The sequence below is a fragment of the Marmota marmota genome, unplaced genomic scaffold (genome assembly GCF_001458135.2).
Source record: "Marmota marmota marmota unplaced genomic scaffold, marMar, whole genome shotgun sequence".
NCBI classification, from domain to species: domain Eukaryota; kingdom Metazoa; phylum Chordata; class Mammalia; order Rodentia; family Sciuridae; genus Marmota; species Marmota marmota.
Genome location: NW_026000222.1, coordinates 6039969 through 6055772, shown reverse-complemented (window position 1 = coordinate 6055772; position 15804 = coordinate 6039969). Strand labels below are relative to the sequence as shown.

The 15804-nt window shown below is 49.2% G+C and overlaps 1 protein-coding gene across 2 annotated transcripts in view; it reads left to right on the top strand.

Moving 5' to 3' along the window:
• Positions 1 to 15804, top strand: part of Bco1 (beta-carotene oxygenase 1) — a 30943-nt gene continuing 15139 nt past the window's right edge. The window contains exons 1-6 of one of the 2 annotated variants that reach the window (XM_015496027.2): positions 1 to 267; positions 2667 to 2795; positions 9211 to 9340; positions 10841 to 10988; positions 12887 to 13034; positions 15303 to 15526. In XM_015496027.2, the coding sequence (XP_015351513.1) occupies positions 204 to 267; positions 2667 to 2795; positions 9211 to 9340; positions 10841 to 10988; positions 12887 to 13034; positions 15303 to 15526 (843 nt within the window). In that variant the 5' untranslated portion in view covers positions 1 to 203. The remainder of the gene's footprint in view (positions 268 to 2666; positions 2796 to 9210; positions 9341 to 10840; positions 10989 to 12886; positions 13035 to 15302; positions 15527 to 15804) is intronic. The other variant, XM_048792643.1, reaches the window with a different exon arrangement.

Here is a 15804-nt window from a genome sequence, read left to right as displayed (position 1 = left end):
CAGCACGGCAGCTTCCCCTGTGAGAGCAGACACCAGGCCTTCAGAGGGAGACAAGCGGGAGAGAGGGTGGCTTCAGGACCCACCCTGATGTAAAGACCGGCGGGGAGGGACGGCCTGAAGGCAAAGCGGGAGGAGGAGCAGCAGCTCCTGAGCGCACAGAAACCCGTTCCCTGTGAATCCATCCTCTCTCTGCAGCCAGCAGGATGGATTTGATATTTGGAAAGAATAAGAAGGAACAGCTGGAGCCCTTGAAGGCCAAAGTGACAGGTGAGCATTTTGTACCATCTGCTGACTCTGCTTAGACGGACATCTGTTTTCTTTAATATGAATTAGTTTTGGAAAGTCTGGGAGATATTCTGTAGGGGCAAAATGACCCATAATCCAGACATATTCTCTCTGATGATCTGGGTGTGTTTTTACACATTGTAAGTCCATTTCCAGGGATAGAGAAAGTCCTTCTCACTATTTCCAGGAGAGAGGTGTTGGGAATGCTCCGGTTCCACATGCGCAAGGGCATCAGGCTGCAAATACAGCTATTCTGAATGCATACTGTTTTGCAATGTGTGCTTCCTAAACTGATTTTATAAAGCAAATAAGCATGTGCGAGCTCCTGCCCATGCACACGCCCACGTGGAGGGCATTGCAGCCTGACATGAGCTGCTCTCAGGTGCCCACAGGTGTGGCTTCAGCCTGTGGACACCTGCAGATCCAATAAGAGACGTAGAGAGGCCCTGTCGAGAACCACTCTTAGCCGGATTTGAGTCTCATTTTTTCCCTCTGCCATTTCTCTTGCTCTCTCCTCTTGTGGGTTGCCTCTTTCCTGGGACCATCCTATCTAGATTCTGAAGGGCTGTTGCTGGTTCTGAGCTCTCAGGTCCCTGTAATAGCAGTCCCTCAGTTCAGAAAACAGTTGCTGGGGCAGCCTGGGCACCTGGTGCTTCTGTCTCCCCACAGATGGATCGTGGATGGAAAGTCCACTGGGATTTTTTCCGACTGCAGAATTGCCTTAGAAGTCTTTCAAAAGAAAAAAATCTGCTTTTATGCCTATTTTTCATGATTACAAAGATAATATTCAATATGTGATGCTATTCTGTGTGTGTAAGTATTAAATTATATGTATAATTTGTAAGTGCAAATTAGAACATAGAAGGAAACATTTGGGTCTATTTCCCTGAAGTTTTTATAAGACATATATATTTTATATTTGAGAAATATAAATAAACATAATATTATATTTGAAAAAATATAAAATTTTAATACACAAATAAATATTTACTATTAATTTTTTGTATATAAGAAGAGAGCCTGTGACCCTAACCTTTGTATGCTAGGATCCAGAACTTCTTGCCATGTCACTGTACCTCCCCTTACAACTCATGACCCATGACTGCATGGAATCCTTGAAAATTTTAGAAAATAAGAATCTTAGAACCTGAGCTGCTAAACAGACTCCAAAGATCCTCTAGAGCAGCAGTTTCCAAAGCAGGGTTGTGAGACCTGTGTGGTCACCACCTCCTGGACATTTGGCAGCAGCACAGAATCTTGGGCTCCCCCAGCCCAACTGGACCAGATGGTGTGGGGTGGAGCCAGCGTCTGCATCTTCACAAGCCCCCTGGTGCTTCTAGTGGAAGGACCGTGCTCTAGCTCAAGCCCCCCTTCTTCACAGATGGGGAAACTGAGATGGGAGAGGACAGTGAGTTGTCCGAGGCCAGGCAGCCAGCAGAAAACAGGGCTTCTGATTCTTTGTGCAGACCTGGAGCCCTGGGTGGAGCCCAATCAGCTGGACACTGCTGGTGATGGACAACCCAAGTTTGTGCCTGTGGGGGATCCCTGCCCGGGAGGCCATGCTGAGGCTGGGCCCCTGCCCAGGAGGCCATGTTCATTAAAACAGAAAGCAGCCCTCAGGAAGATAGGAATGCAAAGGGACCTGTGTGGGGGACTGGTCGTGTCTGCCGCAGCACCCTATGTTAGAGCAGTGCTCACTGTCCAACAGAATATGGTGCATGCCACGCTGGTACTTTTAAATTTTCTAGTAGACACATTCAAAAAAGTAAAAGGAAACTAGTGAAATTAATTTCGATAGTGTATTTAACACATATCCAAAATATTATCAGTTCCATATGAAATCATATGCAAAAATAGCAAGTGAGATATTTTATTTTTTCACACTGTTTTTGACATCCAGTGTGTGTTTTACCCTTACAGCACATCTCAGTTCTCACTGGCCACACTTACATGCTTAATCACCACATGGGGTTGCCGTCTGCCATGTTGGATGGCACAGCTCTAGGATGTTCTTTCTTGTGCCTTCGTGAGGCAAACACTCTCCCTCAAGACTGCCAGGTTGCCTCCTCCAGGAAGCCCTTGCTCATTCCTGCTCTCGACCCCCCAGGGGAGGTTCTGCTCCATGCAGCACACTTTGCTGGGCCTAAAGTCTTGCCTGTGTCATAGAATATGTTGTGTGTCTCCTCTTCTGTCTCCTCCACGGACAATGAGCAACTTGAAGGCAGGGACCATGTCTATTTATCTTGGTAACTTCAGTGCTAGCAAAATACCAGGCACTTTCTAGAAGTATCTGTGGAATAAACAAGTAGGTGCAATGATCGGGGTGGGGCTGCCCAATCCCCCTTCCTCTCCGTGGCAACTCCACATTCTTTCTTCAACAGGCAGGATTCCAGCATGGCTTCAGGGGACCCTGCTTCGCAACGGGCCTGGCATGCACACGGTGGGGGAGAGCAGATACAACCACTGGTTTGACGGCTTGGCCTTACTCCACAGCTTCACCATCAGAGACGGTGAGAGTGCCGCAGCTGCCACCGCTGCGTTCTTGGCCTGAGACACGGGTTTATTCTCTTTCAGTTACAGAGGTCAGAAGTTGGAAATGGGTCTCACCTGGCTAAAATCAAGGTGTTGACAGGGTTGCGTTTCTTCTGGAGACCCTAGAGCAGAATCCATTTTCTTTCCTTCTCTAGCTTCTGTAAGCTGCCTGCATTTTGGGCTCGTGGCTCCATCGCTTTCTTCAAAGCCAGCAGCCCAGAATCTTGTAGCCCGCCACCACCTCATATCCCTTGCCCTCTCTCCACTGTCACAAGCTCCCTTGTGATGATGCTGGTCACCTGGATAATCCAGGATCATCTCCCATCCCCAAATCTTTCACTTAATTATACCCACAAAGTCCCTTTCACCATGTCAGGTAACAGATTTACAGGTTCCAGGGACCAGGGTGTGAACATGTTGGGGTGGGGCATTATTCTGTCCACAGCAAGCACAAGACTCTCTGGAAGGGTGTCCAGGGTTCTCCCTCAGTTCATCTTGCAAAATAAGATGCATTTTCAATAAGGTGGGCCAGGGCACATGGAAGATTGCAGGCTTTGGATTCAGATATACATAAAATCAAAATATGAAGCATCTTTGGATTCAAATATGCATCAAATCAAAATATGAAGCTTTGCTGAAGAGCAAAGCTGAGCTTCCTTCTCAACAGGCAGGGACCTGCCAGGCCGCTTGAGCACTGAATCAAATATACCTCTGAGCAGAACCCTACCAGGACAATGACAGGTGTCTGGCTTAAGACATGCACTGTGAATCCTTGGCTATTGGCCACCAAGCTGGTTTGTCTCTTTGGTGGCTCTTATGAGACAAGTTCTTAAAGAAGTCCTGGCTGGTTGCATAAGACTCTAGCATGTCACAGAGAAGGCAAGTCTGTGCCCAACTGCCCAGGCATGGTGAGACTTCAGCCCCTGCATTCCAGCATGGGTGAACTGTGGTCCCTGAGCCTCGGCTTCCTCATTGGGAAAATCATCCTCCCCTAGACAGCTGTTGTGATGGTTAGAATTTGTAGCAATTAGAATCATCATGAGATGTTGAGGAAGCACCTAACACTGGCCCAAATGCACATGGCAAAAGGTGGTAGAGGTCAAGTTCAAGCCCTATGCTTTCCAAAATCAAAATCTCAAGTCCTAGCCACTGTACAGTTCTGCTCTATCCCACTCCACCAGTCACCCCCATTCCCCACCCCTCTCACTGCTGCCAGATGGCCAGCATTGGCATGGCACAGCCTAGCCTCCTCCCTCCTCTCCTCTAGAACTCTCAGTGGCTCCCCATGATCTAACAGTGGGAATGTAGGTTAAGTTCACTACTATGCCTAGTTCAGAAGAGAGCACACACAGGGAGATCAGGGGGTCTCTGATGTGCAGATAACACAGAGCCAGGATTTCTCAAAAGGCCTTTGTATACCTCCTTCCTCAGACTACCCTGGGATGTAAATCCTGAGAGCCAGTGTCACCCAGGGCTTGAGTGAATCATGATCTCAAAGGGTAAGGGCAGAGCATTGGTGTTCCTAACACATTGTCCAAGAGACCCCAAGCCCCTCTTGGTAGACAGTAGACTTTCCAGGCCCCCGGGACCAGGTTAATGAGAAGTGCTATGAGCTGGGCACAGCCTCTGCCAGTGTTTAGAAGCACCGGGGGATTCCCTGCAGCAGAGAAGTGCCATATGGAGCCACACACTGGGAGAGGATTCTGAGACTGGAGAGGGAAAAGGCCGTAAAGTGGCTTGTGGCCTTCAGCAGAGACCAGAAGAAGCGAATGCTTTAAAAAACAACAAAGAGGACTGGGGATACAGCACAGTTGGTAGAGTGCTTGCCTCTCAGGCACAAGGCCCTGGGTTCAATCCCCAGCACCACAAAAAATAAAATAAAATAAAAAACAGCAAAAACTGGACAAAAGGGACAGAGGTGGGGCGTGAAGGGTGTGAAAAAACATTCCTTCCTCTACGTCTAAAAATCACTTCAAAATAAAAAGGGCTTTGTGTCTAAACATTTAAGGAGGTGAGTGACTCCAGGTCTCCTCTAGCAATGACAGTTACTGATTATCCAAGAAGGAAAGTTGTCCCACCAGGGTTGGAATAATGGAAAGAGTATGTGTGTGTGTGCACATACACACGCATATGCCTCCTCTGCCCCCCAAAATATCAGGCGTGACCCAGCTGCTAAAGATCCCAGGCAGGACATGTGTGCTTACTGCGTCCTACGGAAGGAATGTGGCTAATTGGATGCTCCCCAGAGCAGGGGGTGGGGACACACAGAGGCCCCTTCTTTATTCTCAGCCCCGAAGTACAGGGTCAGCCTTGAGCAGTTCCAGAGACACATTGTGCCCCCTGGCCCCCCATGCTCCCCGCTCTGCTGCTGGATGTTTATAGGACATGGGTGGCCTGGACTGGGAGTTTACATTTCAAGTGAAAAGAATCCAGTTTTGTGGGCCAAGCATCCATGAGTCCCAAAGAGCCTCAGCCAATGCACTAGGGGTGGCGCACTCTGCAGAGAGTGGCCAGCACAGGCCAGGCTGGCCTAACGCAGGTCTGCTTCTAGGCATTACACAGCTGGGGACGAGGGTGTGGCCTCCCACCTCCAGGATCTCCCGGACCTTGCCAGAGTTTCAGTAGCCCTCGACTCACACAGTGTGTCTTGGAGCCAGAGACCTTTGCTCATCTTACTTCATGTAAACAACCAACGAGGCACAGAGAACTCTGGAATCCCCAGCTTTCACTGAAGGAAATACGCTCAGTGACAGTACCTGCCCACAGTCAGCCAGCTTGGATGGGGACAAGCCCCAGAATGAAAGCCTTGACTACTCTGTCTATAGCATCTTGGTACTGTCACCTTTTTTGAGCACCTACTATGTGCTGTACAGGCCTTAGATTCTGCATGTATAAGAAATATCATGATCCTCATGTCAGCATGGAGAAGACTGAGGCTTGCTTCTGACCAAGGCCAGGTGTGTGGCTGGTTTATGGTGGGGTGTGGATTCCTAGCATATGGGCAGCTGAGTCTCTTTCAGGGTGGGGACTTTGGCTGTTCCCACTTACTGAATCCCCACTCCTGGTCCCCTGAGGTGTTGGGACAGCCCTCTCAGCCCCAGAGCCCAGGCTCCCAACTGTTCCTCCCCAGGTTTTCCCACGGTCTCTGAAGTCCACCCCACAACTAAAACAGCCCAGTGACACTTGCTTACACAGTGGCCACCTCCAAAAGGATGTTTGACAAAAGGATAGAGGACACACAGTTAGCCTCCTGGTCAAGAAACTCCAGTTAGACCAGAGAAGGAATTGGACAGTCTTCCATAGTCTCCTCCAGTTTTATTATGGGTCGTGTCACTAGTGCAGAGTCCGTCACTATTATTGTCATTACCTCCCTCCAGTGCACAGTGGGAGGCGTTACCACTGAACACTCAGTCCTGGGGGATGGTCAAGAACACATGCTGAAGGGGAAACCAAGGATGCTGTTACAAGTCCAGGGAGTTGTTACCCTGGGGTGGGGTTAGTGACTGAATGGCTCCCGGGAGGCTTCTAGGGCACTGCTTCTGTCCTCTTCCTGGCCAGGGTATAGCTATGTGGGTATGCTCAGCTTGTGCAATGTCATCAAGCTGTTCAGTCATGGAGACACATTTCTGCAGGTATTTTTAGCATCAAGGATCAGGCAATACAGTCAAACCTGTTGTGCTGCTGTGGTAGGATCTTGGTTAGGAGAGTCAGTTTTCAATGCCTGTTATGGGGCTTCAAATCCATGAGTGCTCACTAGATATGTGGCTTAAGGCAGTGTACTTAACTTTTCTGTGCCTCAATTTTAAGAGCTGAGAAATAGGTCTGCAGGGTTATGAATACCCAAGCCTTTTGTATTTCCTTTGGTAAGGAATTTTTTTATTTATTTTAATTAGGTATATATGACAGCAGAAGGCATTTTGATTCATGTACACAGTTGCAGCACAACTTTTTATTTCTCTGATTGTACACAATGTAGCATCACACCATATGTGCAGTCATACATGTACCTAGGATAATGATGTCCATCTCATTCCACCATCTTTCCTGCCCCCATATCCCCTCCCCACCCTCCCTCCCCATTGACCAATCACAATTCCTCCATTTTTCCCATGTTCTCCCCCATTATGGATCAGCATCCACTTATCAGAGAGAACATTCAGCCTTTGGTTTTGGAGGATTGGCTTACTTCACTTAGCATGATATTCTCCAACTCCATCCATTGACCTGCAAATGCCATAGTTTTATTCTCTTTTAATGCTGAGTAATATTCCATTGTGTATATATACCACACTTTCTTTATCCATTTATCTATTGAAGAGTATCTAGGTTGCTTCCACAATTTAGCTATTATGAATTGAGCTGCTCTGAACATTGATGTGGCTGTGTTACTATAATATGCTGATTTTAAGTCCTTTGGTATAGACGAGGAGTGGTATAGCTGGGTCAAATGGTGGTTCCATTCCAAGTTTTCTAAGGAATCTCCATACTGCTTTCCAGAGTGGTTGCAACCGATTTGCAGCCCCACCAATAATGGATGAGTGTTCCTTTTCCCCCACATCCTCACCAACATTAATATTGCTTATATTCTTGATAATTGCCATTCTGACTAGCATGAGATAGACTCTCTAGTGTAATGATGCCTCTCCTGAGCATTCCCAGCTGGATTTGAGCTCTCTCTCCCCTCCTTTCTCCCCAAAAGGAACCTGAGAATATTTCCTGTTTCTCTACATGGCAAAAGACTTTGCAGATGTACTTAGGTTAAGGATCTTGGATGGGAGGTTTCCCCGGGTTATCTACGTGGCCTAACATAATCACAGGGTCCTTATAAAGGAAGGCAGGGCTGGGCATGATGGAACATTCCTGTAATCCCAGCAGCTTGAGAGGCTGAGGCAGGAGGATCATGAGTTCAAAGCCAGCCTTAGCAATTTAGCAAGGCCCTAAGCAACTCAGTGAGACCCTGTCTCTAAATAAAATCCAGAAAAGGGTTGGAGATGTGGCTCAGTGGTGAAGCACCCCTGAGTTCAATACCATGTACCAAAAAAAAGTAAAACAGGAGGATCAGAGTCAAAGATGATAGAAAGGTGTTGGAATAAAGTGGCCATAAGCCAAGGAATGCAGGCAGCTCTGGAAGCTAGAACAAGCAAGGGGCAGATTTTTCCTTCAGAGCCCAGAAAGGAATTAGCCCCATGGACACCGTGAGTTAGCTCTGAAAGACCCATTTCAGACCATATCTCTCAGAGTTGTAAGCTGGTGTTTCTTGTTTTAGGTCATAAATTTTGTGACAAGTTGTTACAGTAGCTGTTTTCATGTTGGTCCTGATGAAGGGACCTGCTCCCTGCTTTTGTGCAGTGAGATAGAGCTGCTCTAGGATCTGGATGGGTCACCCAGTCAGCACAGCTCCAACCCTCCATATACAGAGCAGAAGGTTAGGTGGCCCCTGGTAGATGTCAGTGTTACTCCAGGAGGCTGCAGTTGTCCACCCAGCCTTCTAAAGGCAGGACTCCCAACAATGAGAGGGGCACCAGGGAAATGTGTCTCACGACTAAAAGGCTCAGGGGTCACTCCAGTTGAACTGCGCTAACTGGGCTGCACGAAATAACCACACAAGAGACACAGATACCTTTTTCTTTGGGGTTGCTGTGACGGCTCCTCTGACCTTTAGGGTCTGCAGGAAGAGAGAGAGTGAGAGCACGCGCTGACCCCTTTTATTGAGGAGAAGCTATTCAAATGAGGCAAGGGGTCAGGTGTCAGGGGGCTGAGTCTATCTTCATGATGTCCACTGTCAGCAGGTTGACTGACACCTGGGTAGGCCACACCCAAGGGCACAGTAAGAGGAGGGGACACACACAAGGCACTTCCATGGAAGATTCTATCCTAAACAGGGCAAGAGGTTATATTACAAAGGAACAGGTGAGCATAGCTTCACCCATGGGGCTGTAGCAAGACACACCCATTTCTGTGACTGAGCGCCTCAGCACCCAGCTGGGGAGTGTAACTCAGTCACCGGTAAGGTTGGCCTCCCACAGAAATGCAGCCTTTAGGCCAGTCCTCCAAGCCTGTGCCACCTCTGGGGGTACACCAACATGGCAGAAGGAATGGTACACAGCCAGACAGTACTGGGCCAGGCAATGGCATGTCTCTGAGCTCAGCTCCCTCATATGGAAATGGAGCTAAGACAGACAGACTGAGCATGACTCACTGTTGTGAGTCTCAAGTGGGCAGATTGTGTGTGAAACTGGACCCTGGGTGCTGATGATGCCGGCACCTGCATGAAAGGAAACCATCTTGGTGAGCTGACCTCCCTCTTCCTTCATAAAGCCCCCAGAATAGAGGACAGAGATCGTAAAGCCCTATACATGCCAACCAGGGACTAATCTGGTTCTTCTCTTTCAGGTGAGGTCCATTACAGGAGCAAATACCTGAGAAGTGACACCTACAACGCCAATATCGAGGCCAACAGGATCGTGGTGTCGGAGTTTGGAACAATGGCCTACCCAGACCCCTGCAAAAACATCTTTTCCAAGTAACTGCCCATTTAGAATCTGACTGAATTTCATGCTCTTTGACGCCCTGCATGGTCCAAACAACCAGTACTTCCCCTCTGATGGTTTTCTTTAGGGTGGATAAAAACTCCACGGGGCTGGCCTTTTGACCAGAGTTGCTGGTAATTCTTGATCACTGGTAGCAAGAAAGGCAGAGAGCATTTGACAAATTGTTAGGTACTCTCCCGCGTGACTGGGGAAAGAGCAGTTAGGAACCATCTGTCAAGGTTACAAATGCACATTCCCTCTGGTCAAGGGATACACTTGCTCGTGTCTGAAGTGACAAATGTACAAACAAGGTTATTCACAGCTACGTCATTTGTTATAACAAGAAACTGAAAACAACCCCAGTGCTCATCAACAGAGGAGCGGTTAAATCAATAACAGTAAAACTGTACAAGAAAGCACCATGTTGAAGTAAAGAGGAAGGAGGACACTCTATATGGGAACATTTCCAAGACATATTGATAAGTGCTTCATTTTGTGTACAAAGGCAGAGGAAATCTAGATTAGTTTTTGCTTGCACAGGCGTCAAGTCTGAAAGGATGCTTAAAGGAGAGAGGAGACTGGCGGTTGGACACAAAGTGGGGGAGATTTTTCAGATCGTCAGGTTCTGATGCATATGTAGATATCACAGGTTCGACTGTTAAACGTTAAACTCTTGGCCAGGGAAGCAGGCCAGCTGTCGGTATCTCCTTTCTGATACTCTTCAGACAAAGAGGGGTCATGAAAAGGCTGGGGCTACACTGGTCCAGAGATGCAAGATTGCTTTTGCTTCTCCGGAAATGGCATCGGCTGTCTGCAGAGGGAAGTGCTGTGCTCACACCTTTAAATGGGGCGGAGCCTGGAAGGAGCCAGCCAGAAAGGAGTGGCAAGGGTTAAGACCACAGCTGCGGAGCAGCCTCTCCTGCCACCCCTTGTCAGCAGGGGTGCACGACCTGGATCTAGGATTGCCAGTTGCACCAATGTACCCCTCTGGGTCTCCTTCCTTCCCTCTTGGAGTTTGCCTTCTGATAAAAATGAATAATGAGTTCCTAACTCAACACTCATTTGTATTCCTTTTTAAAAAACTAATTTCCTAGCCAAATTTGAGAAAACCAGTGTGGACAAAGCAGGAATTCACTGCTTTGACAGCCATTATGGCATGTGTGCGATTTCTGTAGAGCTGCTCCAAGCGCGTGGAAACAACCTGCCAGCTCTTGCTGGCTCTGGCCCAAGAGACCTGTGGATTTTTGAGAGCTCAGTAGGGATCAGTGGGTGACCTAGGAACTCCCTTTTTGCCCAGTTCATTGTGGTATTGTCTTTGGGGAACTAGATATCTGAGTCCTCGAGATTCCTTAAGAACCCATTGAGACCCAGTACTTTTTCTCCTGAAGTTGAAATTAAGCATTAAAGTGATAAGAAAACTAGGATCCTCAGGGCAGAACTTTCTGGCTGGGTGGGCAGAGCCAGTGACCCTGCTGATACACTTCTTTCCCCAGAGCATTCTCCTACTTGTCCCACACCATCCCTGACTTCACAGACAACTGCCTGATCAACATCATGAAGTGTGGAGACGACTTCTACGCAACCACAGAGACGAACTACATCAGGAAAATCGACCCATGGACACTGGAGACCCTGCAGAAGGTATCAGCAGACCTTCAGTGACCTCAGTTTCACATGCAAGGGCGGGGCATGCTTGGCGAGACCCATTGGGCTGCAAGGAGCTCATCGGAGGTCCCCCCACGTGCCATTCCATCCTGGGCTGCCCCTAGCCATGCTTGGTACTAAATTCTAAGCTCCTATGGGCAGGGATGGTGCTTTCATCTTTGGGGCTATGTTGATTTTCCATAGTGGTTGCAACAAAGCACGTCCTATGCCCCATGACAATGCGTCTGTCAACACAGAACACTTAAACGTTGGTGGCCCCATGATTGTATTGCCTAGTGATGTTATAACCACCTTGGTCTGTCTTCGAACATGCTGTGACATTCACACAACAACAAAATATATTGATGTTTCTTATCTCTGTCCCCAAAATAATACCACGTGTCCCCATCACTAAGTAATACGTGACTATTGCACAAACTAAGGGGCTTTACTCTCAGTCATGGAGGTCAGAGGTCTGAAATCAAGGTGTTCCCACTTGGAGTTTGCTTTCTAATAACATGAGTGATGAGGTCCTAACTCAACCTTAGTTTGTTTTCCTTTTATAAAAATGAATTTCCTGGACAGGCTTTCTATGAGGGGTCTAGGGTGGGATCCTTCCCTGTCTCTTCCAGCTCCTGGTGGCTGCCAGCAATTCTTGGAGCTCCTTAGCTTATAGGCAGGTTGCTCCAGTCTCCTCCTTCATCACCACACAGCCATCTCCTTGAGGTTTTTGAGTCCAAATTTCTCACCTTGCATAAACTCCCAAGCCATCAGATTTAGGGCCCACTCTAATGCAGTATGAGCTCATTTTAATTACTTCTATAAAGACCCTATTGCCCAATGAGGTCACGTTGGTAAGTACCAGGGTTCAGGACTGCAATATCTTATTGGAAGACACAATTCAACCCACACTTCTTGGCACCTAGGGAGCTTGATGACGTTGGAATGGCTGTTGGAGTGCCAGGATTCCTGGCAGCCCTACCCATATTGACCTGCAGAGGGAGGCCTTGGGCAAAGAGCAAGGGCATAAAAATAAATGTCCTAGCAGATGCCTTTCCTGGGCAGAATCAATCCAACAGTTTTGTGAAAATCAATAGACCCCGTTTTGATTTTCCTCAGCTGGCCGTTCAAAGCCCCGGTGTCTTCACAAGGTGTTTTAACAATCTGTTAAAGGGAGTGCTTTTCTTAGCTGGGAAATTATGTCCCGCTCCTTTTAAGCTAGGTGGCGGGGGTCCAACTGATGCCTGCTTTCCACAAGAGAGGAAATAACGGGAAAGGACGGAGCCCTCCTGACTCTGGGCTGGAGGGTGTGCTGCTCTTGGGGAGGAAGGTTGGACAGTTGGTCCTGGCCACCTCATGGTTCTGCAGCTGTGGCCTGTGCAGAGCAGGGGTTGTTGTTCAGCCTGTGAGTGGAGCTTCACTTTGACTAAAGGGCTTTGTGCCCTTCTATCCCCAGAACAATGGCGCGAGACAGGCCGAGAGCCCTGTGTTCTGTGGAAGGCAAAAGGGGTGAATCTAAATGAGTTAACAGAGCAGTGGCCAGGATTAGCTGGAAGGCTGCAGTCTCTCTGCCAAAGTCTTTGCTCAAGCCTCCCGCAGTGAGACAGCCTGTCTGCATGCTGAGGGCCCTGGCGGGGACAGGCTGCAGGGGGGAATCACAGCCACAGAAGTCACACAGGCTCACCAACTCTCCTCTACCCCTTTGCAGTATGAGCCCCTCCCAACACAGGGTTACATCAGATCCAAGGGTCCACACCCACTCAGGTAATTCTCTTATTTTCCAATCTGGAGATGTGCAAAAATCCCCCTCATCTCTCTGGACATAGAATCAGTCAGGTGTTCAAGAAATTTCAACCTCTCCCCTTTAAAAACCTTGAGGCTGTCTTATTTTGCAGGTTGATTACCGTAAATATGTGGCTATAAACCTGGCAACGTCACATCCTCATTATGATGGGGCTGGAGATGTTCTCAACATGGGCACATCCATTGTGGACAAGGGGAAGACAAAATATGTGATATTTAAGATCCCTGCCACAGTGCCAGGTAGGTCCTTCTGGGGCACGTAATGAAGCCCACCTGGCCAAGGGCAGCTCCTGCTGAGGAATGCTGGGGTTTTGTTTACAACCCAGCACTTAGTGATACTTTCCCCATCGAGAAGGCATTCAGATGACCATAAACTCAGATTCCTCCTTTAAAAGAAAAGAGTAGTTTCTGGAATTCTTTTTGGAAGAAGGGAATCCCCTCACTATTCTAACCTCCTTCATCAATTCATCATTTTATCCATCCACCCACCACCCATCCATTCATTTGTCCTATTTCAACCTTTTCTCTAAGCTCCACTATTTTATTAGTTTATTCATCCATCCCTCAGTCCGTCCATCCATCCATCCATCCATCCATGTTTTAAGTCTTTTGACAATCTTCGCATGGCCAGGGTTCACCCCCAGCTCAGCAGCCAGGCTCCCAGGATTATTCAGGGAGCTCAGCTCTGCTGGGATTTACTCCAAATCCCCACCCTATTCTCTGGGCCTTCTGGACCTTCTCCACTTAGGGCTGGGATTCTGGAGCAAAGCCCAGGCCAACGGGAATTGCATGTTCCTGAGGGGGAAGAGGGTGAGGTTTCTACCCTGTGTTTGTCCAGGACCCTCCTAGGAACCACACCCAGGAGACTGGGCCTTATGAGGGCTGCCACGCAGGACTCGAGGCAGTGCGGGACTCTGAGGGTGCTTGACCTGACCTTCTGGTTTAGGAAACTGGTTTACATCTGTGATCCTGATGGTCCCTGCCCCCACAGTCCTGTAGAAACTTCTGAGAGAATTGCCAGGCTGTGCTGGGAGATGTGATTCCCTCGGGTCAGAAGGTACAATGAGTATTCTTTAAGCAAAAATCTCATTAATTATGTCGTTCAAGGACTATAAGGTCCAGTCAGAATCCTAGACTGCCAGAGTCGGGGGTATCTAGGCATCTGTTGCCACCTCATATTACCCAGGAGGACAGTGAGGCTCGGGGATCTGGTGACACCCTGGGGCCTGCAGCTTACAGGAGCACAGATACCACAAGAGCAGCCACCCTCTGCTCCAAGCTGGGACTGGCCTGGGGAGTCGTCCCCATCTGTGCCGCCTGGGCCAGGAGCTTGTCATCTCAGTTTGCATTGTGCTTCATTTGTTTTGTGAAGAAAAGAACCATCCCACAGCCCCACAACATCCTCCCCGGCCAGCTGTTCACAGTGTGCACAGGTGGCCTCAGAGAGGTGGGGACCTTTGCAGGTAACTCATTATAAACCGGCCTGGGGCCTGGGTGGGGAGGCCTTTTGACCAGAGGTGACTCATCCTTTCAGAGGAATAAGAAAACCAAACACTGATCACCTCTGGTGTCAGGTGCGCCAGGTGAGGCACCAGAACCCCAGTCAGGACAAGAGGTCAGCTTGTCCCTCACCACTGTGTTGTCTCATCCTGGTCTCTACCTTCACTGAGGCTATGCGACCTGATGGTGGAGAAGGAAGCCAAGGCTAAGGGGCCACGTTTTCCTGCTGAACCCTGTGGCTCTGACCACAGTGGTAAGCAATGTCACCAAGTCTCAGTCTCTCAGCTTTGCAGTGGGCATCCGACAGCCTGGCTTGATTGTCACAGTATACGTAAAAGTCCCTCATCACAAGTTGGTCCCTTCCCAGGGTCTTGTAATGGGCAGTGCAGGAGAAAGTTGTGGAAGCCTTAGGAAATACATGCCAAATGATGGCACCCAGCAAAATACCAGAGCTTCATCCCAGAAAGCCCCCGTCTCTTGGGAGCCTATGAAAACGCAGACTTGGGCCCCAGCCCGCACGCTGAGTTAAACTCCATATTTTATCACCATCCCCAGATGATTCACATGAGCGCTAAAGTTTGAAAAGCACTGCTCTGCAGCAGCTGACTTTTTCTGTAAAGGGGCCAAGTAGTAAATATTTAAGGCTTTGAGGACCATATGGCGCGGGCCACTGTAGCTGAAAGCAAAGGCAGTCACAGACAATGCACAAAGGCGTGGGGGAGTGGGGCCGAGGGAGTGGGACCACAGTCCAGATGAGACTGTGCCAAAGCAGGCGAGGTTCGGGTGAGCCCCTGGCTGTGATGCCAAGTCCTGGCCTCGAGGCCTCCCTTGGTGGACCAGAGGTTTTCAGGCCCGAGAACCTGAGCCCATCGTCATGGGGGGCCTGAGTGGGATGCTCTCAGGCCCTACGCCTGGTCTCCTTAGCAACCATCAGTCTGTGGGTGACAGTTGTGTGGTGGTCCTGTCCTGGGCTGGTTCCTGTGTGATTCCAGGTTTGCTTTCCTGCAGAGGCCAAGAGGAAGGGGAAGAGCCCTCTGAGGCACACGGAGGTGTTCTGCTCCATCCCCTCCCGTTCGCTCCTCTCCCCCAGCTATTACCACAGCTTTGGAATCAGCGAGAACTACATCGTGTTTCTGGAGCAGCCGTTCAGGCTGGACATTCTCAAGATGGCAACGGCATACATGCGGGGAGTCAGCTGGGCTTCCTGCATGGCCTTCCACAGGGAGGACAAGGTGAGGCCTGGCTGGGATATCGCTGCCTGCCGGAGGGGCAGACTGGGAGGGAGCCTGACTGGCAGGAGGGTCGGGGAAGGCGACTGCGTGGAGGGAGGGAGGAGAGCAGCTACCTTGCAGACTCCAGGAGGAGCCTCAACCTTCCAGGGTTCTAAAGCCGAAGGTCCTTTAGAGTAGCCCTGAATGAGGGCAAGAGGCCTGGGCCTTCTACCCCCCACTTCAGTAAGTCACTGGAGACAGACTGACCTCACGCAACCAAGGCCACCAACCCAGTCCCC